This window comes from Entelurus aequoreus, linkage group LG15 (assembly GCF_033978785.1).
Source record: "Entelurus aequoreus isolate RoL-2023_Sb linkage group LG15, RoL_Eaeq_v1.1, whole genome shotgun sequence".
In the NCBI taxonomy this organism is placed as follows: Eukaryota; Metazoa; Chordata; class Actinopteri; order Syngnathiformes; family Syngnathidae; genus Entelurus; species Entelurus aequoreus.
In genome coordinates, this window is record NC_084745.1 from 34,191,452 (window position 1) to 34,214,814 (window position 23,363).

General features: G+C 37.9%; 1 protein-coding gene across 3 annotated transcripts in view; it reads left to right on the forward strand.

Moving 5' to 3' along the window:
• Positions 1-23,363, forward strand: part of eya1 (EYA transcriptional coactivator and phosphatase 1) — a 139,913-nt gene that overhangs the window by 25,300 nt on the left and 91,250 nt on the right. For 2 of the 3 annotated variants that reach the window (XM_062021257.1, XM_062021259.1), the window contains exon 3: positions 10,765-10,836. In XM_062021257.1, coding sequence (XP_061877241.1) covers positions 10,765-10,836 — 72 coding nt within the window. Of the gene's footprint in view, positions 1-832; positions 963-10,764; positions 10,837-23,363 lie in introns of all 3 variants that reach the window. The other variant, XM_062021258.1, reaches the window with a different exon arrangement.

Below are 23,363 nucleotides of genomic sequence, written 5' to 3' on the forward strand. Positions count from 1 at the left end.
CCTTAATGGAGGTGTTTGGATGTTTTGTAAGTGATTTTATAGGCAGAATAGAATGACTATTTAGAATGCAATTTAAAAAAAAATCTATTACATAAGGATTGTGAGTAATAGGCAAAATTATAAATTAATAATAATAATACAATTAATTAATTTATATTGAATCTAAAACAAGAGAGCACAGTTCCACCAAAACAGCATTTCAAGTAATTTATAAAATCGGCACTTTTTTATGACACATTTCATATAATTCGTAAACTGGTGAGATCATATTGCCGCAAATTTCACACGCTCTCCGTCAAATCCTTTGTGCACGTCCAAAATACTTCATCAAACGTTTCAAATGTTTTCTTACCCCATTTGTCGTTCGTTTAAAACGATCCTTGACTTCTTGTGTCGTCAACCAACGGTAGTAATGGTCTTACTTTATCAATGATAATGACCCTTTTGACCAGATAACTCTGTAGCTACTGTTGATTTATTATGGTTACGTCACTCAGGCAGACCACACCTCAGGATCAATGAATAGTTGAACGTATATTAGTTCTGACACAAGGTCATTCATGTAATAGGTGAGCTCAACCTAAATGTTGCAAACTGATTCCGTATTTTCTTTCGGACTAGTCTTGCTAAAAGTGCTGAGCCAGCATCGGTAGACCACACACAGCTGTTGGCCGGGTGGTGCTGCTGCTTACATCATGGCTGCCGTCCATGCTAAATACTTTTTGCCAAGCAACTTTACAGAACTGTGTAAAAAGTAATGCAGGAGTTAGGTGGGTAGAGCAGAGTGGTGGCCTTGATGAAATCACTAACACTAAGGCCATTGTGTTGACAGTGGGGGGTTCAAGGCATCCGGAGTTATTCCAGGGGTCTCGCTGCTCCCCATTCCAGTGGCTTAACCTGGCTGATAAGCTACAGACGGACCTACAATGTGCTGCCAGTCAATCAGTCGGGATGAGGTCCAGGTACTGTTTCTCTGTTATGTTAATCATCATCTTTAATGCCACACTTGACAATGAAAACAACTCTGAGTTAGCATTTTCTGGCTTTGATTCAACGTTCCACAAATTCAGAACAAGTTTGTTTGTCTTTACTTAGCTGACAAGTGAAGGCGTCCTTTTTTGAAATGTAATTATTCAGATTAGTTATTCACTGATTTGTGGAACTAATGAAGACAGTGGAACCTCAACATAAGAGTGTTTTAAGATAAGCTCTGTCTTTCGACTAATTGGTATGCTTTAAGTTGCAAGCAGGAATTTGAGATACAAGCATATCCCCGCCATTTGTTGGCGTAGCAAATGTCACAGTGAACCCAGTGAGATCTGACCAAAACATCCGGTTTTATACGCTGGCATTATCTTATGGCTAGAGATCGACATAACTTTGTTTTCCAAGCATGGGAAGGAAAGAAGTGGGTGTGAATTACAGTGCTAAGAAGAAATGGATGATAACCATTGAACTTAAAAAAAAGTGTGCGTGTTGGAAGCCTGGGGGTATGAATTCCAATGGGCAGCATGTCTCGCCATAACACCAGTCACGCTGATTCGCTTATGTTCGTTTCCGTCCAGAAAAACACGAGTGATGTCATCACCGGGTATCAGGTATGGGTACCGAATCCGGTACTTTTTTCGGCATTGACCGAATCCCGCCGGTCCTACCGGGCAACAATTGACCTAAAATCATGTTTTGGTACTTGGGTTGCACGTGACGTCACGCCCGGCTGCAGACTCAGTCTGTATACTGCACTTTGGCACTTGGAGATCACTCCAGCAGAACTGAGAGCAAACTCAGCCAAACTACCTCTAGGTAAATTTAGCAACTTAGCAACCGGACCTCACAGAACTATGTACTCTCTCCTTTTTCTATTGTGGATCACGGATTTGTATTTTAAACCACCTCGGATACTTTATCCTCTTGAAAATGAGAGTCGAGCACGCGAAATGGACATTTAAAGTGACTTTTATCTCCAAGACAATACATCGGTGACACACTTAGCTACTGAGCTAACGTGATAGCATCGTTCTCAAATGAAGATAGAAACAAAATAAATAAACCCCTGACTGGAAGGATAGACAGAAGACCAACAATACTATTAAACCATGTAAAAATTCTCAGCCTGGTAAGGCTTAAAAATGCTGTTGCTAACGACGCTAAGGCTAATTTAGCAACTTATCAACCGGACCTCACAGAACTATGATAAAACATTAGCGCTCCACCTACGCCAGCCAGCCCTCATCTTCCCATCAACAGCCGTGCTCACCTGCATTCCAGCGATCAACGGCGCGACGAAGGACTTCATCCGTGGGTTTGGCGGCCAGCATCGGCTAGGCGTAGTAAGTAGTCCTTGTTGTGTTGCTGTAAGTATTGTACTTAGCCGCTAAGACACCGATCGATCCCACCTACAACGTTCTTCTTTGCAGCCTCCATTGTTCATTAAACAAATTGCAAAAGATTCACCAACACAGATGTCCAGAATACTGTGGAATTTTGTCGAAGAAAACAAGAGGCTTTTCTATCGGGTCCGATGGGGTCCAACCACTTCCATTGCTTTTGTGACGTCACGCGCATAAATCATATCCAAAGGAGTTTTTCGACCGGAAGTGTGGCGGGAATTTTAAAATTGCACTTTATAAGTTAACCCGGCCGTATTGGCATGTGTTGCAATGTTAAGATTTCATCATTGATATATAAACTATCAGACTACGTGGTTGGTAGTAGTGGGTTTCAGTAGGCCTTTAACTAACAATTCAACTTTTAATCATCTAAATATCTCACGAACCGATGTGTGATCTGTACACACAAAACCGTTACACCCCTAGTATTAACACTTTGTGGGGCGTAACAGTTAGCAAAGCCTGAACTGACCAACACACCATAAATTACACAGTACTGCGATCTAACGTCTTCGACTTGCAACAGCAATTGCAACTCGGTGTTATACCTGCAAATGAGACTCAGGAATGTGATAATGAAACAAGATATAACAATTGAATAGCAGTTATCATAATCAGCCCGTTTTTAAATGTTGTTATAAAAAATGTGATTTTATTATCAAAAACAATTGATATTTTTTAACACACACAAATGCCAAAAATGGGTACTGTTGAGTACAGGAATCGATTCCTAGGTACCGGGAATCGGTACAGTAACAGTTCAAATGTGAATGGCACCCATCCCTACCAACACGACAAATCTTATTGATTTTTGTTGATTTTTGACGTCAACTAATCGTTGCACCCATATTTTGCACACGCAGCTTCAAGTCCTGCATTATCCGGTCGTGGGCAGATTGAGTGACGTGCACATATTGGCTTCCTACGGAATTAGATGGGCTGTTGCGACACGCTTCTTCCCCCCTGCTTATGCACAAATGAGAAAGTAAGCACTGCGGTTCAGAAGTTCACATTTTGGATGCGTGCCGGAACTTCATGAGACTGGTGACGTTCTTCTGTTTTTTCACAGTAACAGGTGCTGAGAGTGACATAATTCTGGCTCAGAGTTTGGCTCCTTAGGAATCGGGGGCCCTCGCTGCGCAAGAGGAGTGATTACTCTGCCTGTTTTCCCGCGACCTGTTACCCATGTGATAAAGCGACCAAAACGGAGACGGCGCACAAACAATACCGCAGCTGCTAACGCACATCACGTCTAATTGCGCGCAAACAAATCACTTGCATCATGCTTTGACACGTCTCCAGGCTTGGCGAAGGAAAGCTATTTATTCACATGCGCTGTTAACTACTGGCATGTACTGCGTCAAGGCGGAATGCGATTCAGAATGCCGGAAATATATTTAGTTCTTGCCAACAGACAGCAAGCGGCACCAGCAGGTCTAGCCTGGTGCGAGGAGAACGGTTATTTATGTCGCAGTATGGACTTTCAATTACTATAATCCTCCGCCTTCAAGAAGCGAGATGGGTCATCTTTGCTGCTGTGATGAGATCAAATCTCTATATTGATATCTCTACTGTGTATCAAGGCGGGTTTAATGAGAGCCTACACAACAGAGTGACTGTCAGGCGGATTAAATGCATCGTGGCTTTCCCAGCCCATTAATAGGAAGGTGCTTATGGATAGTGGAAATACCCCACAGCTGCAGCAGAGCATTTGCTCCATATGTGATCCTCCTGTCAAATGCTCAAAAAATACTTAGAGAGCTCGCTCCCATTGCAGAGGGGTGGCACTGTACAGTAGCATTGACATCAGCTGTCCTGCAAACATGCTCTGTTTGAGGAAACCCTGCATGTGCGGCCTGGGCATATATTTGGTGGAGGTTTACCTAAAGCTGGACAAATCTCATAGCAAAGCCACGTTATTCAGCAGGGATGAAGCCAGAACAATGGGCAGATAAGTCCATGACCTACCTGCTAGGAACACACAAGGCCTTGTGTCCCCCGAGCTGACAGGCTTATTGTTTGCATTAGGACACAGCCCCCTGCAAACGCAGCGACTTATCCCATTTAATTGGTGTGTAATTCCCACACAGTTGTCATATAATGTCTGTTTTTGCTGCCCTACGCAAACAGCGGAGGGGAGTGTGAAAGGTCGTGGAGTGGTTAAGCGGAGGATCCTCCAGGAGGGCAAATAATTGGTTGCAGGATTTGCGTCTCGAACCGACAAAGTGGCATTGTTCGTTGTGGGAAGACTTAGGTTCCACACTTGTTTTGTTTTTTATTGCAAACATTGCACTATAGTGGTGGTGTAAAATATAAATATGAAACTTAATTGGATTAAGCTAACCAGATGTTTAACTATAATTGACTATTTATTATTATTAGGGGTCCACAGTACATTTCGAACAGATAAGATGAATTATGTTGTCATACGATAAATCCGTAAAAACATCAAAATTAGCTCCCGTAACTCATTAAAAAAACAATATTCTAATGAGACGAAATTACCCAAATTGTGTTGTAGGTGGGTGAGGGTGAGCAAATCAAGTGCTCCTGTCCTAAACTTCCTCTGAGCTCAATGTAAACAAATAAGGCTGAAACGACGCGTCGACGTAGTCGACGTCATCGGTTACGTAAATACGTCGACGCCGTTTTTGTGCGTCGACGCGTCGCATAATTACGTCACACTACCGTCATGGCGGAGCGCAAAGCAGACTGTGCGAGCGAGGGGAAAAACGCACGCCAAAAGTCGTCAAAAGTGTGGGAGTATTTCAATACACAGCCTAATAATGTTGTTGTATGCACACTGTGTCGAGCGGAAATGGCCTATCATAGCAGCACAACGGCTATGAACGAACATTTGAAAAGAAAACCATCAACCATCAACTAGTCAATCGTCCGCGTTAGCATACGTTGTCATCATTACACAAATACATGAATGTGTCATTTGTATCTGCTAGGGGTGTAACGGTATGTGTTTTGTATTGAACCGTTTCGGTACGGGGCTTTCAGTTCGGTACGGGGGTGTACCGAACGAGTTTCTAAGCTAAAGCTAACTTTAGCTGCTAAAGTCTTAACAAGTTGCTTTGCTTGTCTGCCTCTGTCTCAGCACGCAGCATTGTCCCACCCATACAACCATCTGATTGGTACACACGCAGCATTGTCCCACCCACACAACCATCTGATTGGTACACACGCAGCATTGTCCCACCCACACAACCATCTGATTGGTACACACGCAGCATTGTCCCACCCACACAACCATCTGATTGGTACACACGAAGCATTATCAGCCAATCAGCAGTGCGTATTCAGAGCGCATGTAGTCAGCGCTTCAGCGTCTAGCAGATATGTGTTTAGCAGGTGAGCATCAGGCAGCGGACTCTCCCCAAATGATAATAAACACCTCTCAGTCAACTACTAGTAACATCACTATGAGCCCGTTGACCTACTAGAAACTTAAACTGCAGCTCAGCTCGCTCGCAGTCCTGGTTTGAGGTGAAGGCTAATTAGCTCTCAGTTCCAGCCACATCGACCCCTTCTGAGCGCCTATTTTCAGCTGCTGGGAATATTGTAAACAAGAAAAGAAGCAAAGCAAGTAGACATGCTAACCTTTCTTCATTACAACTGTTAGTCACTCACTGGAATGAGTAGAATTGGTTATTGTGTACTGTGTTGGACTGGATGTTTATTTTGCACATTTTAAAAGCAATACTTAATGTTTACAGTGCTCCAGAATATTTAGATTGGCACTTTTTTGTATTGGATGTTTATCTTTATTTTTGCACATTTTAGCAAATAAGCAATACTTTCACTTTTGTTGAAATGTTTACACTGTTGTTACAGAATATTTCGTTTTGCACTTTTTTGTATTGGATGTTTATCTTTATTTTTGCACATTTTAAAGCAAAATAAGCAATACTTTTACTTTTGAAATGCTTATACTATTGCAGAATATTAAGATTTGCACTGGATGTTTACTTTTATATTTGCACATTAAAAAGCAAATAAGCTACTTTTAATTTTGTTAAATGTTAAAAGTTTTAAATGTTTACATTGTTACAGAATATTTTGTCATGTTGTTGTCAATGTTGACTGAGTGGCCATACTTTTTTTTTTTGTAAATAAAAGCCATGCCTTTTGAAAAAACTGGCCTACTTTTATTTTTTCATCTTCATTTTAAATAATAATAAATAAAAAAATCGGTAAAAGGAAAAATAATCTATAGATGAATCGAAAAAATAATCTATAGATTAACCGATTAATCGAAAAAATAATCTATAGATTAATCGATAGAAAAATAATCGTTAGCTGCAGCCTTATAAACAAACATGGCGTCGGTCGCGTGGGACTTCTTCACGGTTTCAGAGGAAGACATTTTGTATGCTATTTGCACCAAATGTTCTGCAAACATTCCACAAGGAGAGAAAAAAAACCTTGTCACGCTTCAACACATCAAACCTTATCAGCCAACTTAAACCCTAGCATGGCTATGGCTGTGTTTTGGTAGCCGAGGAAGATGCCTGTGCTGCTAAAGAAGCTGCCCCAAAGCCAGACATAAAGAAATACGTACACAAACTACAGTTAAATCGAAATTTAAAAAAAGATGTAGACATTAATAAGTTATCTGTATTGGTTTTAACAAGCAAAAATTGTGCATTCCAAATTATAATTAATAATAATGTATATTATAATTTTAATGAATGATCAGTTTATATTAGAAAGTCTGAAATTAATGAATTAATATATTTAAAATGAGTGATTATTGAAAATTGCATTGGAGTAGTGATGCAACATACAAACATTGACACAGTATGTTGAATGCACAATTTGTTTTAGTTCAACTTAGTTATTAGGTTGTGAAAAGTATTTTTTTTTGTGTGTTTTTAACAAAATAATTAACTTAAAATAGATATGATTGATTCAATCATCTGAAAATTGTATTACTGTACATTGATGGTACAAAATATAAATAGCACTGATTGTGTTCAATGGAAAATGGAAAATAATTTTGGTAACCTAAAATGATCCAGAAAAAAAGAAAATATTAAATGATTGATTAAATCGTCAGGTTACCAGTATGATAAATATGTTTTTCGCTACAATATGTGCAAAAAAAAATATGTATCAAAAAATGGTTATCTTTTTATTTGGAATGCAATATATTTATTTATTGTTTTCAAGATACTTCATACTTCTCAAGACAAATACTGATAACTTATTTGTAAATATTATTTTCAAATTGTAGATTTTACTGTGATTTGTGCACACCTTTCTCTGCGGCTGCTTTGACTTTGGGGCAGCTTCTTTAGCAGCGCAAGTATCTCCATGGCCTTTGAAAACAACTGCTTAGCAATGCTGGTGTTTCAGCTGACTCATAAGATGTGTTGAAGCGCAATGTTTTTTTAACTCCTCGTGGAATGTTTGCCGGGCATATGCTGCAAATAGCTAAATGTCTTCCTGTGAATCCGTGAAGAAGTCCCACACAATCGACGCCATGCTTGTTAACAGTGAGCTCAGGGGAAGTTTACAGGCCAAAGCACAGGTAGGAACGCTTGATTTGCTCATTTTAAGCCACCTACAGCACAGTATGTGTAATCTCGCCTCATTGGAGCGTTTTTCTTTTAATCTGAGCTATTTTTTTAAATTATTGGATTTATCAGTATGATGTCATAATTCCTCATAATTATATATTTTATATTTTTCATTCATACCTAATTTTTATATTGTGCTCATGCTGCCACTTACAAATAAATAAACCTTTATGTTTTTCTTCAATTAAATACATGTATAGCTTCAGTAATTTAAAAACTGGGGGTATTATCACCCTTTTGGTAAAAATTCTGTCAATTTTGGTTGAAGAAAAAGCGACATTTTGAATCTCATACATGTATGGGACTTTTTTTTAGGAGAAAATAGAATAGCAGCAATAGTGTGATAAGATAGCAAAACAGTCAATATTGTGCATTTATTCCACTTTTGATATGCAGTAAAGTTATGAAACCTCTCCGATTTGCAGCAATAAGTGAACAATACATTTAGCTTCTCTGTACTAAAACTTCTTAAAGGTCCTGGAGGAGTTCTAGTTCAAGTCCCAAACCCACTGAGCGCTCTAATGAAGGCTTTACCTTCCAGCAAGTAGATTTCTCCAAATGACAGTAATTTACATATGATGTATTTAGAGTGGAGGAGGCTAGGCTAATTCTATTTGGAGATTTTCCTTTGTTTTAGGAGTCATTAGCAGCTGGCACAAATCTAATTTTTACAATTTCATCAGGCCATCTTGGAAAGCCCTTTGTGAGCTCATCAGAGAGGAGCATTTATTGCTAAGTGTTCTCTATTGCATTAGCACACAATAAAGTGGCCCGGGACTGCTACGGACGTTTATGCGCAATCAAGTTAACACTCCGCCAATTTGGTTTTCATTGGGACACAATCAATTTTTATTCATTTTAAAGGCACAATGCTTTCTTTCATTGTGTGCCTATACCCTGAGCTTATTACATCTTAAACCAATTACTGGCTTGTTTCCACAAAATGCTAATGTTTATACTGAAGGTATCCGGCTTGAGATGCAAAGCTGATGTGTGTGTCGTTCATTCACACACACAAGCAGAGAATTAACATTTAAACATGCAGGCGTGACGTTGTTCTGCACAAGACTAATTAAGCTAACAAAACCGGATTGGAAAAGCAAAGCCAAACATACTGGAGCTAAATAGACTCTCACTTACGGATGAGCCATGCAACTTGTTGGACAGCATGCAAGCAACTGATTGGCTGACAAGAGCAGCTGAAACAAACCAGAACCTCAGAAAAAAATATTCACAAACAGTGCACCAATTAATATATTTATTGTACGAATTCCAAAAATATCTAAATCGGATGCATAAACATATCTTTGAAAAGGTTCAATTAATATCTTAGAAAAGAACAAGGCAACAAGAATAAAGTAGCCATTTTATCCGAATTAATATTTAAGTTGCATTGTATTGATTGGCAACACTAAATTGGCCCTAGAGTGTGAATGTGAGTGTGAATGTTGTCTGTCTATCTGTGTTGGCCCTGCGATGAGGTGGCGACTTGTCCAGGGTGTACCCCGCCTTCTGCCCGAATGCAGCTGAGTTAGGCTCCAGCACCCCACGCCACCCCGAAAGGGACAAGCGGTAGAAAATGGATCGATGGATGTATTTATTAGTAAAAATGTATTTAACAAGAATAAAGTTTAAGTATTACTATATATTTTTTATTTTATTACTTTTTTATTTTCCTCTTATTGTCTTATACAACGTTTAAAACAAAAATTCCCATAACACTATACCACTTAATTCCTGGAACATTTCAGCTGTTTTCTTGTAATAGTAAATTTTTTATGAATATATTTTTTGTAATATGAGTTAGCTATTTAAAGATAAGTAAAACATTTTCTCGTGATGTAACCTTTTTTATCCTAATGTAATATATTTTTAATGTGCCTTATTGCGCCTAACTTTTACTACTAAGTACTGAATATTATGACTTGTTCCTCAAATTTTTTATTGTAACACTTTTATCATGTTTTTTTAATAGTTTTTTGTAATATTATGACTTTACACATTTTTCACTTTGTTACACTGTGAATATTTTCTCGTAATAATAAATATTGATATATTAATAATTTAAATATATGAAATATTAAGACTATTTAAATATTTTGACTTTTTTTTATTTTATTAGAAGGATTTAGGAAGCAACTGATTAGCTGACAAGAGAAGGTGAAAGAGCCATGACAACTGTTTTTTTTTTACAATATGGCCTTTTCTTTTTTGTCTTAATCTTATATAACTTTTTAAATTATTGTTCTCATAAAATTATACGACCAAATTAAAAAAATTATGTTAATAGTACAACTTTATTTTCTAAAATATGTGTTGTTATATTTTGGAGTTACTTTTTAAAGATGTCTAAATGCGTATTACTTTTTTTGTCTTAATGTAATTTTTCCTAATATTGAGACTTTGCGCCTTACTTTTACGTCTAAAACATTCATACATTTTGACTATTTTCTTCTAAACATAATTTAAAAGCAATTCAAATTGTTGTTTTATTGCTATGGTATATATATTCTTTGTCATAATTTTTTGTCCATTACCACCGCATTTACCTGTGTTTTACCGATTTAATATCACATCCCTTCTGGCCCTGGTGCCTCTCCAGGCTTTCAGAGGTCCTTTTTGGGTTCCATTTAATTTAATTACCCAATAATGAAAACTCCCGTAATGAGATCAATTTTAATTATTTACTATTGGCCAATTTGAGAGAGATGGTGGCATAAATTATGCATGGACGTCTTTTTTCAATTCATCACCTCTTCTTCTTCTTCTCTCTTTTGTTCAAGGTGCAATTTATTAAGTGCTTCTGCATCTGCCAAAGTTGATGGCGGTGGAGATACGGAGGAGCCGGCCCAGGGGTGAGTCGGAAGTGCATGCTGAAGTGCCTGAGAGTCATTCGACACTTGGCATCATATTGATTAATTAGCATTCTAAAAGATACATGCATGCATTCCTTGGATGTGCTTGCAAAATCTTGGCAGGGATGTTACAAAGCTTACATTTCCTTCAATATGACAAAAATGTGGTTGATGGATTTTATATTAACACCTAAAGGCAGAAGGAGAAATCCAATTCAAAGCAGCTGATGTGTGTATACAGTATACCCATCAGGTTGCTCTGTTGATTCCCCTTGTGTGTGCACATTAGAAGACAGAATGGGCTAAGATTGTTGACTAAGATTATAATGAACTGGCAGGGAAGCGTGCATTTTGGGGTTATTGTGCTGCATAGAGTCGAAGTTGCAGGAGATGGCAGAAGTGGCTTAAGTCGGGATGAGAAGAATGTCATTGGGTTTGCGAGCAGAGTGCATCAGGGGCCTCATCAATAGTCCATTAATAATTCAGGTGCAGTCCGGGGATTCTGCGGGGCAGGGTTTCAGCTCGCTTGTCATTTTGGAGATTGCATAGTCATCATGCAACCAACGGATGGACTCACACTCCTGCTAGAGGTGCCTCCGGGTTTTATCTGTCGCTAAAAGAAAAGTTCAATCCGACGGTAGAGATGTAGTTTAGAGAGACAATACAAATGTGAGTGTGAGCAAGTTGCAAACCGACTTTTTAATTGCTACGAAAAATACTGTTTATTTGCAACAAATAAAGGGACAAACGGTAGAAAATGGATGGATGGATATATTTGATCTCTATGACAGTGACATATAGACCAAACAATTAGATAATCTTCCAGTAGATGGCAGAAGGTACCTAATGGCATGTCTACTGCAAAATATTAAGATAATATTTAGTGACTCTCCAAATAACATCCCTGCTTTGTATCATATAAACATTGAATGTACACATTCATTAAACTATGACTATGAAAAAATATATGTTTAAATTCCTGGTGATACATATGTTGAATAACACTTTTTGTGTTACGGTTTTATAAAATACGCCAACATATAAAAGATGATATACCTATACCGGTAATCTTTTATTATAAACATTGAACGTTCACATACAACATAAACTGACAGCTGTGGAAACATATGTTTTTTCATTATTCCTGATGCTAAATATTTCTAATAAGACTGTTTTCTTCAGTTTTTATAAAACACTCCAAGGAATAATGTATGTATCTCTGTGATCGATTATTATAAACACTGAATGTTCACATTCAACATAAACTGACAGCTATGGAAATATGTATTTTTTTTTTTTATTCCTGGTGCTAAATATTTCTAATAACACTTTTTTGTTAAGTTTTTATAAAACACACCAAAGAATAATGTATTTATCTCTGTGATTGATTATTATAAACACTGAACGTTCACACAGAGGTGGGTAGAGTAGCCAGAAATAGTACTCAAGTAAGAGTACTGTTACTCTAGGGATTTATTACTCAAGTAAAAGTAAGGAGTAGTCACCCAAATATTTACTTGAGTAAAGTAAAAAGTATGTTGTGAAAAAACTACCGGTACTCAAGTACTGAGTAACTGATGAGTAACCTGTTCGTTTAATGATGACGGCAACAAATAATGCACAAAAACATACAAATAACAATGAGCAAATTCTGAGCCAGGAATATCTCTTAAACAACTAAAACAATAATATATATATTAAATAGTAATACATTAACATAAAAAAATTAAGGCAAATTGAGCCACAATAACTTAACAGCACCATAGGCTCGGTAGGCAGAGATTACAAAGGAAAATAACAAGTTAGCCTTTACGCAAACCATAAACTGATAGGTGTGGGCTGCACGTGGCTTTGGAGCAATCAAAGCTGCTCACAGGGTCACTAACGTGGGCACCTTGTTTGACATGTCAACTTAATGTGTATTATTTTTATCCATGAGAGCATTTTTGTTGTAAATCAGTGGTCCCCAACCACCGGGCCGCGGCCCGGTACCGGTCCGTGGATCGATTGGTACCGGGCCGCACAAGAAATTTAAAAAAAAAAAATAAAAAAAATAACAATTATTTTTTATTTTTTATTAAATCAACATAAAAAACACAAGATACACCATTTACACTCATTCACACTCATTCGCACAAAAGGGTTGTTTCTTTCTGTTATTAATATTTCTGGTTCCTACATTATATATCAATATAGATCAATACAGTCTGCAGGGATACAGTCCGTAAGCACACATGATAGTATGTCTTTATGACAAAAAAAAAAATACCATAACTGCAGATGGAAATTAGCTATTTAGCTATAATCTGGTACAGAACATATCTGTCTTTGAGCTTAATGTTTCTGTGCATTGTCTCTTCAAATAAAGACTAAACTAACTCAACCTGGGAACACACTGTGCACTTCTGATTGGTGTTTCTATGCATGCGTGCGTGTGTGTGCGACTGTGTGTGTCTATGAGGCTGCAGTGCGTTAATAAATGTCCCCACACGGTGTACATTTGACAGTGATTCATAGCAGAGAAGCTAACATCAGCCTACGGTGACAGCCAAAATATCTACTAACGTTACTTACCGCGATGTGCTTCCTCAAGTTTGACGTTGAGTTCATGTAAGCTTAAACTTGTTGTTTTTGTTTCAGCGGTCATGTGACCGCCTGGCTCTGTTTGATTGGTGAAACGGAGTCAAACGTCACCAGTGACTGCATTTGATTGGTGAAATGGAGTCAAACGTCACCAGTGACTGTATTTGATTGGTGAAACGCAGGCATGCGATAGATCCTACTTTGAAGGTCTGTCTGACAAACCAAAACAAACAAAGCGTGCATTAACAGATCGATAAAAATCAGTAGTGAGTAGCGAGCTGAATGTAGATAAATGGAGCGGAGTAAAAGTAGCGTTTCTTTTCTATAAATATACTCAAGTAAAAGTAAAAGTATGTTGCATTAAAACTACTCTTAGAAGTACAATTCATCCCAAAAGTTACTCAAGTAGATGTAACAGAGTAAATGTAGCGCGTTACTACCCACCTCTGCGTTCACATACAACATAATCTGACAGCTATAGAAATGTTTTTTTTTATTCAGTGTGCTAAATATTTCTAATAACACTGTTTTGTTAAGTTTTTATAAAACACGACAATAAATAATGTATTTATCTCTATGATCTATCATTATGAACACTCAACGTACACATTCAACATAAACTGACAACTGTGGAAAAAAAATATTTTCAAAGATGGCGACTTTTTAAAATTTTTCCATTTCTCGTGTTGAATATGTCTAATAACACTGTTTGTGTTAATTTTGTATAAAATATGCAGATAAACAATGTATTTATTCCTACGATCTTTAATTTTAAACATTGAATACACATATACAACATAAACTGACCGTTGTGGAAAAAAAACATATTTTTAAATTTAGTGTTAAATATGTCTAAAAAGACAGTTTGTGCTGCGTTTTTATAAGATTCACCAATAAATAATATATTCATTCCTGAAACCTGTTATTATAAACACTGAATGTACTGTACACATATAATAATTTGGTGACTGTGGAAAACATTTTTTTAATTTCTGGTGCCTAATATGTCTAATACCACTGTTCGTGCTACCTTTTTATAAAAAAATGCAGAGAAATAATGAAATCATCACTATGATCTTTCATTATAAACATCGATTATTAACATATATAAGAAACTAACGGCTATTGAAAAATATATTTTTAAATTCCTGGAGCTAAATGTGTTTAATAACACTGTTATATTTTAATAAAATAATGTATTCATCCCTATGATATTTCATTGTAAACATTGAATACAAATAAAACGTAAACTGATAATTTTGGGAAAAAAATGTTTTTAAAAATCCTGGTGCTTACATGTTTGTGTTACGTTGTTATAAGATACACTAAAAGAATATTGTCAAATATTTTTTAATGCTAACACAAGAGACAAGTATTGTGTAAATGATTGTATTTTTTATTCACATTCAAACGAATTATGGTTTTATCACACAATTGCTGTCATGCTGAAGTTATTGTTGGTAGATCATACGGACAATATCGTATTGTGAGTTTATTCTGCAGTTCCAATCCAAATCAAGCCATCTAGGGGGAAACATTTATAATCAATTGTATTTCTGGGTCCATTCTACATAAAGTGTTTATGTCCTATTTGTCTAAGTTGTCATTGTCATAAACAGCTAAATTGTTTTAATCTCTTTCCATCGCAGTTTCACACGTCTTATTTACAGACTGAAATCGTTCCATTGTTGCGTTGTTGAAGGTGTCTTAGCCCAGGTGCAGCTGCTGTTGACTACGTTGAGGCCAGCCAATGGACAAACCCCTCAATTACTCTCCGATAAATCCCATTCAATGTCCTCTAATTGCACCTGACCGGTTTTACCTGTTCTGCGCTCTATTCTTCTAAATTTTTTCCCAGGCAACTGAAAGTTTTTCTGACCTATAAAAAGTTGCTACTCCTGAAACCGAATCCGGAGACTAGCTAGGCGCTTGTTTCCATGGCAGGCCTGCGGTGCTATTTATAGGTACTCTCTAACCAGTGCTCGTGAACATTTCAGTCAATTCAAAGAAAGTCTCATTTGCTTTTTCGCTAGACTAAAAGTCAAGGTTTTGAGAACAAATCAGCACCTGGATCTGCTTGCGACTTAGTCACGGACACAAGAGGAAGAGGCCTTTACACACCCACTCTGTATTCCCCCAGTCAATGCCGACCCTTGTAGCAAGATCTAATGTTTATGTTGGAGTTTGGGGCCAATGCCCTGGATGAATGGAATTTCTTTGTTGTGGTTTCATTTGTGTGTTTTTTTTAAAGCGAAGACGTGCTGGGCTTCTGGCAGTGGTGAATCATACTCACAGCGGGCGTCGTTATCAAAAGGTCCATCAGTGAACCTTCTGTATTAAACTGATCATTTATCATGACACTTTGAAAAAAATGTTCAAAAGTTCACGAGGAACTCTTCCACAAGATAATTTATTTGGCAGCCATGCTTACTCTTATTAAAATTGTCCGTCAATTGCACACTTCATCTGCATCAGTCATTGACTTAAATGTGGCTCAAATAATGAGACTTGGTTATGAAAACACTCTTTTGACAGGAATGTAATGGTGATTTTTCTATATTGCTGCAATGAGTTGGAATAAAACCAAGGATGGTCTTTTCGGATTTAATATTGTTTACTTAATACATGCTACAGACAGTAAAGGAAATATTGTAATATATCACAACACTTTTTGTAATATAATATCAATGTTTAATGTCTGTTTTATTATGATATGTATACTAAAGAATATATTGTGAGAATCGGTTGGAATTGAGAGCTGGCAACGCTCCAGACAATGGAGTGCGTTTTGTTTACCACCGGTTTCGGTAGCACGGTTTATGGTGATCAAAGTATTTTTTCGGTGGTCAAGTTTTCTGTACATCACTTGTTAATAGTGCGCAAATAATAGGCTATGTATATCAATTGATACTGTAACAACCTGCTAATGTTAATGTTTAATGTTTGTGTGATTTAGATTTCATGTCAGTTTTTCCTATGGTCGCAAACACACTGTCTGTGCCTGAGAGGTGATTGGCGAAAAATGAGAAAGTGTTGTTGTGTGTCTGGGGAAGCGCGGACTCACAAGACAAAAGTGTTTGCACGAGAGGTAAAACCTGTTGGAATTGTGCCGTTCGTTATCATAAGATTGGTATTAAAAGTTAAAAGTAGCATCTGACTTTGTGTGATTTCTTCTGGGTGCTACAATATATTATATTACTTTAATTTGTTTTTAAATAAATAAAAGTGAAGTGAATTATATTTATATAGCGCTTTTCTCTAGTGACTCAAAGCGCTTTACAAAGTGAAACCCAATATTTAAGTTACATTTAAACCAGTGTGGGTGGCACTGGAATCAGGTGGGTAACGTGTCTTGCCCAAGGACACAACGGCAGTGACTAGGATGGCGGAAGCGGGGATCGAACCTAGAACCCTCAAGTTGCTGGCACGGACGCTCTACCAACCGAGTTATACCGCCAAAAAGAAACGTATTTTCAAGGTGTGGCGGTAATAAAAATGCAGTGGCGACGCTCCACATTCAATTACATTAAGAGGAAACCCTGATGTTCAATCGATACTGAATTTAATCGTGAGTTGTTGTAAAATTCACATCCCTACGCACTTCTGTTTCAAACATATAAATGGGAGACAAGTCAAATGATTCCTCTTCTCAATGTGTTTGTCCAGCCAGCGTCGTCACAAGCATAAAGGACAGTCCTCTCCTCTCCTTGCTCTTTATGCACTTGCATGGTGTAAAATCTTTGTTTCATATCTCGGAAAGTGCACCAGACAGTTCTTCCTGTCTAGTGGTCATTGATAGTGCAGCAGTACTGAGCTGAAGAAAACAATACATGTAAGGATGTCTCTCTCGTTCATAGAATTGGCCATAACAAATACCAGTCGTAATTTTCTGGAAGAAATATATCAACACTCGTTCTACATCATTATTATTCCATTGGTTCATGTCCCTCTGAGATGAGGTTTTTTAGTAGTTTGGAATTAGTTCACACAGTTGCCTAAAACAGATTTTTTCAAAGGTGTCAATAATAGGCAGCCTTTCAAGTCTGCATATTTATCACCGTCATTGTTTGTTACAGTCCACAATTCGTACAGTCGACTTATCTGCGCATTCTCACTTCACACTTTTGGTGACTTGTCTTGAACGGAGAAGCAATCTGACACAAAAAAACTCATTTTTGTTATGCAGCGGACTGCAGCCGGGCTCAAGCCCAATGTGAGTGGCTTCCATCAGGCCAATTCAAACAGACGTTTGACCCCAGACATTTGCCTAATGTGTTTTTGTTGTGTGGACTCCCGGCTTCGCAAATGTCTGTGGCTGCACTACTGGGGGTTTGGTGGCTCAGGGGATGGTGGGGTGGGACGCCCCCGAGGAGTCTGCTGGAGATATCCAGACTCTAGACATACAGTCCTGCTGAGCAGCAGCAGCAGTCCTGACCCTCTGCCCAACTGCGCAGGCAGCTGTGGACGAGACGGCGGGGAGTGCCACATTGCTGGACGTCCTCGTTGCACAAATCAGAAGCCAGTTGGGCCGGTCCTGACATGTGCTGCCATTAGACGGGTGTTGACAATTTATTACCAGACATATTTGTGGACTTATTTGGTTTTAGAGGCAGTCCTACTTGATACCCGACCAATAAAGTGCTTTTAGTAGTTTCCTACTAAAAAAATATCAAAAGAATTCCATGCATGTTGAATAAAGAATATGAAGGAGTCAGACTGGAACAGCTACAGTACAAATAACAGTACATTATAGTCAGTGGTAATGTGACATGACACAAGATTGCACATATTTGAATATGATGCACTGTGTTTTATAAGTTCCTCTAAAAATCTTGTAGATTACGAAACACTAAAGTGAGGCAGGCAGTTAGAACAGTTAGAAAGAGGTACTGATACCTTGGAAAACAACACGTAGTGGTAGTTTCAAAGAAGGTATGGGTAGTATGGTCTAAAATCTATTGTACATATATTGAACCGTTTCAAAACGTCTTACAAATGCTCCAAATGTGGCTGCTGACATATATGTTAACATATTGCACTTATTTCCTGTTGTATCGTTGTCTCAAAACCATTATTAATTTACTGGTAATAGTTGGTGACTCTCACGGGGGGTGCTGGAGCCTATCTCAGCTGCATTCGGGCAGAAGGCGGGGAACACCCTGGACAAGTTGCCACCTCAACCCCAAAAGGGACAACCGGTAGAAAATGGATGGATGGAGATGGTGACTTTTTTGTTTCTACACTTCTGTTAAAATGTAATACACACTTTTTCTCATATACTATACTTCACATTAGTTTTGGGGCAATATTACAAATTTGGTTATCCATTACAAAGTAGTTACAGGGCAGTACTGGCCATATCAACGATGATACTTAAAATTGTCCAAATCATTGAATAATACCTTTTTTGATCACAATTATAATCAGACAAAAACATAGGATGGGGGTGTAACAATATCAATTACATTTTTAAATTGTTTGTTGTTTATATTGTTCTGTCTTTGCCCTTAAAGTCTTCCTGTGTCCAGGGACTTGTTTCCTGCGTTTGTAAACAATAACAAAAACGAAACAATACTATACTCGGCATCGTTATTGTCGATATTTGTATAAATGCACCCATCCCTGTTTACATTCATGACCTTTAGCTTAGCGGTTAGCATGGCTTATTGCAGTGTTATTTAACCATAGGGCCGATGCCAATTGTTGTTTCTCAGCTGTGGTTGGTATGAGTCGTCGCGGTACTCAGTTGTAATACACTTTTCCACCATTTGTGGCAGTAATGACAATCTTAAACAAACAGAAGAAGTGTGGAGCTAAAGTCGTAGAAAAGTTTTTAAAGTGCAAAACTTATGACTAAAGTGGGGAAGCAGTATTGTCATTTTCTCTTTTGATTTTATCAACATTATTTATCATCTTGTGTGATGACTGTATTATGATGATAGTATATATCTGTATCATGAATCAATTTAAGTGGACCCCGACTTAAACAAGTTGAACAACTTATTCGGGTTTTACCATTTAGTGGTCAATTGTACAGAATATGTACTTTACTGTGCATTCTACTAATAAAAGTTTCAATCAATCAATCAAAACAGTTTAGTTAAGAAACATGTTAATTGATCATTTAGTTTATTTTTGCACGGCATAATTATATGTAAATTTTGTGTTAAAGTGAGTTTTTCCGTCTATACATCATTTTCTACCGCGTGTCCCACTCAGGGTTGCTGGGGGCTGAAGCCTACCCCAGCTGCATGTGGTAAATAAATAATGTTTGTGATTAACACATAGTTTCATATCATTTAACAAAGTTGTAAACTGTAAGTAGGTTAGATATAATTATTAAATACGATTAAATTCAAGAGTAAGATTACTAATTCAGTATTATTCGGGTGGGATCCGGGCCCTTTTGTAGTGGAAAAGTTGGCCCCTGAGGTCAAACAGGTTAAGAACCCTGCTATTGTATCCTCCTATGGTGAGTAGTGTCGCATGTTTAGCTAGTCCTCGTCCTCCAGTGATAATGATACGTGTAAGAAACGTTGTTTATTTGCCGCCATGGAGGCGAGTATTGCTGACTTGGAAGCAGCTTCGCAAAGGTTAGCGGCTAGCAAGGGCGCTACATTGTTTGAGCATGCGGTTGTTCTCTTGTCAAATTGGCGAGACAAATCATCATCATGCTTTGTCACAATATAACGATTATTGAAAGCTCTATCATCCGCCATATTTATATCATTTATATTGGCCCACCTTAGTTTCCCTTGTATGTACTGTATTGTCTACTCGGCTATGTTGTGTTAATAATGCATGCAGTGTTAATTTCAGTCATAGTGATGGCTCATTCTGAGTAATTGTTCTCCAAGGTGTGCTTGTTTAGTCTTTTTAGAGCCTTTGCAGAGTAATAAACTATCTGTCGGAAGGTCCTCATAGACTCTTCCTAAGTGCGTCTCGTTGGTCGTAAAGTATAGCCCGTCTCATCGTTGGATAAATGTGTCGGCTCCTGCTAAACATTATTCCGCACCGCTCGAGTCGAAATGGAGTTAATTCAAAACATGTTCTCCTTGTTTTGTTTGGAAGCAAAATGGCTGCGAGCGTTGGGTCCATCTGTGTGTTTGTGACGTCCGTCCGAGGTTAACCATTTCCTCTGAGCTGGAGAGGTGTTTACTTTCATCGCGAGGTAGGTAGACCGACCTGATGTTTATGTTTTTTGTGTGGGGGGATGTGGGGCTTCGCTCTGAACTTGCATTCGCCACTTGAAAGCACTTGACTTTGCTTCTAATTTACTTCGAAGGGCGTCAGAATGATCTGTCTGCACTTTTTTGTGGCAACAGCATATCATCAAAGACCGTCTTTAAGAATGTAATGACAGCTTTATTACCTGCGTACTGCATTTTTTTTTTTACACACATCAAAATGTTTGCAGGAGCTGTCAGACTTAAAGTTAGTGAAATAGCCAGAATGACATTGCATTGGAACTGGTCTTGAATTTCCCTTTGTCATCAGTGCTGTTTTGCTTCACCGAGGATGTGTCACTCCGTGTAGAACTTGTATTTTCATTAGGAAGCCTGTTAAATACGCCAAGAATATCCAGTGCCTCGCACTTACAGAGCACTTAGACAAATTGCCGTTGTCGCGACTTTAACACCCTCGCTTGTGTCAAAGAGCTGGTGCTTTCTCCTTAACCAGGTAATGTCTGTGTAAATATATCATTATTTCATCCAGAGTTGTCCCAAGTTCACATTCTAGGTTCAGTAGGGGGAGGTTTCCAGTCAAACGCTCCGCTGCCGCCGATGTGTGTGACACTGAACAAACACAGCAGTGGTTCTGAGCAAACAGATTTGCAGCATATACATAAGAAAATATTGCAAACGTGTCACCGCCGGGTGTTAGCGTTTTGCTTCATTCGCACTATTTTGATCCCTTGTCACACCGTTTTGACTGCTTTCGCCTTTTTTGGGTGCAATTTACGTAAACACTGTCAAGGCAAGTCAGCTCCAACAAGTCCGTGCTCACAATTGAACATTTCAAATGATTCTACATGTAAGCACTTTCCATGGAAAGGGAATTGGACAGTTGGATTTTCTTGCTGCGCAGGCCTTTTTTTTTTAAACGTCAGACACATCCCCCAAATTCATCAAGATAATCCTTAATAAAAACCAGCATTAATTACAAAACCCAAAACCAGTGAAGTTGGCACGTTGTTTAAATCGTAAATAAAAACAGAATACAATGATTTGCAAATCCTTTTCAACCTATATTCAATTGATTAGACTGCAAAGACAAGATACTTAACGTTCGAACTGGAAAACTTGGTTATTTTTTGCAAATATTGGCTAGTTTGGAATTTGATTCCTGTAACACGTTTCAAAAAAGCTGGCACAAGTGGCAAAAAAAAGACAGAAAAAGTTGAGGAATGCTCATCAAATAATTATTTGGAACATCCCACAGGTGAACAGGCTAATTGGGAACAGGTGGGTGCCATGATTGGGTATAAAAGCAGCTTCCATGAAATGCTCAGTCATTCACAAACAAGAATGGGGCGAGGGTCACCACTTGTGAACAAACGCGTGAGCAAATTGTCCAACAGTTTAAGAACACCATTTCTCAACGAGCTATTGCAAGGAATTTAGGATTTCACCATCTACAGTCTGTAATGTAATCAAAAGGTTCAGAGGATCTGGAGAAATCACTGCACATAAGTGATGATATTACGGACCTTCGATCCCTCAGGCGGTACTGCATCAAAAAGCGACATCAGTGTATAAAGGATATCACCACATGGGCCCAGGAACACTTCAGAAAACCACTGTCAGTAACTACAGTTGGTCGCTACATCTGTAAGTGCAAGTTAAAACTCTACAATGCAAAGCGAAAGCCATTTATCAACAACACCCAGAAACGCCGCCGTTTCTGGGAAAAGAACCATACGGATTGTTCTAGGCGCAAAATTCAAAAGCCAGCAACCCCATGGTTGTATTAGTGCCCAAGGCATGGGCATACTTGCCAACCTTGAGACCTCCGAATTCGGGAGATTTGGGGGGGGGGGGGGGGGGTTGAGGTGTGCGGGGGCGGGGTTACGGGGGAGGAGTATATTTATTGCTAGAATTCACTGAAATCCAAGTATTTCTTTTTATATATATATATATATATATATATATATATATATATATATATATATATATATATATATATATATATATATATATATATATATATATATATATATATATATATATATATATATATATATATATATATATATATATATATATAAAATAAATACTTGACTTTCAGTGAATTCTTGATATATATATATATATATATATATATATATATATATATATATATATATATATATATATATATATATATGTATTTTATTATGTATAAAATGCATATAAATAAAATAAATACTTGACTTTCAGTGTTCATTTATTTACACATATACACACATAACACTCCTCTATTCATTGTTGTATTTGAAAGTGCAATGCTTTGCAGCCAGTAGCACAGCTTTTGAAGGAGCATAGGTAAGCGCAGTGTAATATTCTGGGTTAGAGTCAATAACCAGGCGAGGTGATGAAGTTACGTCTCTTACTTCATACTTCAGAACCGACTCCCACACTTGCCGTCAGGGTGCGTAATACAACGTAAACCATTGGCCAACCAAAAAGTAACCACAGAACACTACACCCAACATTCACCAGGAGATGGTAACAAACAACTTAGATCACTCTATTACAGGCAGCCTCTGTGAAATTTTAATTTGCAGGAAAGGAGTGAGTTTAGGGTTGAATTGTCCATCCTCGTTCTATTCTCTGTCACTCGTTGTCACCATGACTGTCTCTTCTTCGTTCTTCTGCTTCGTCTCCTTCTTGTTTATATGAAGGAAAAGCGGACGTGACGACAGGCTGTCCTCACTCAGGTCCGCACGGACCTGGAGGGGGCGT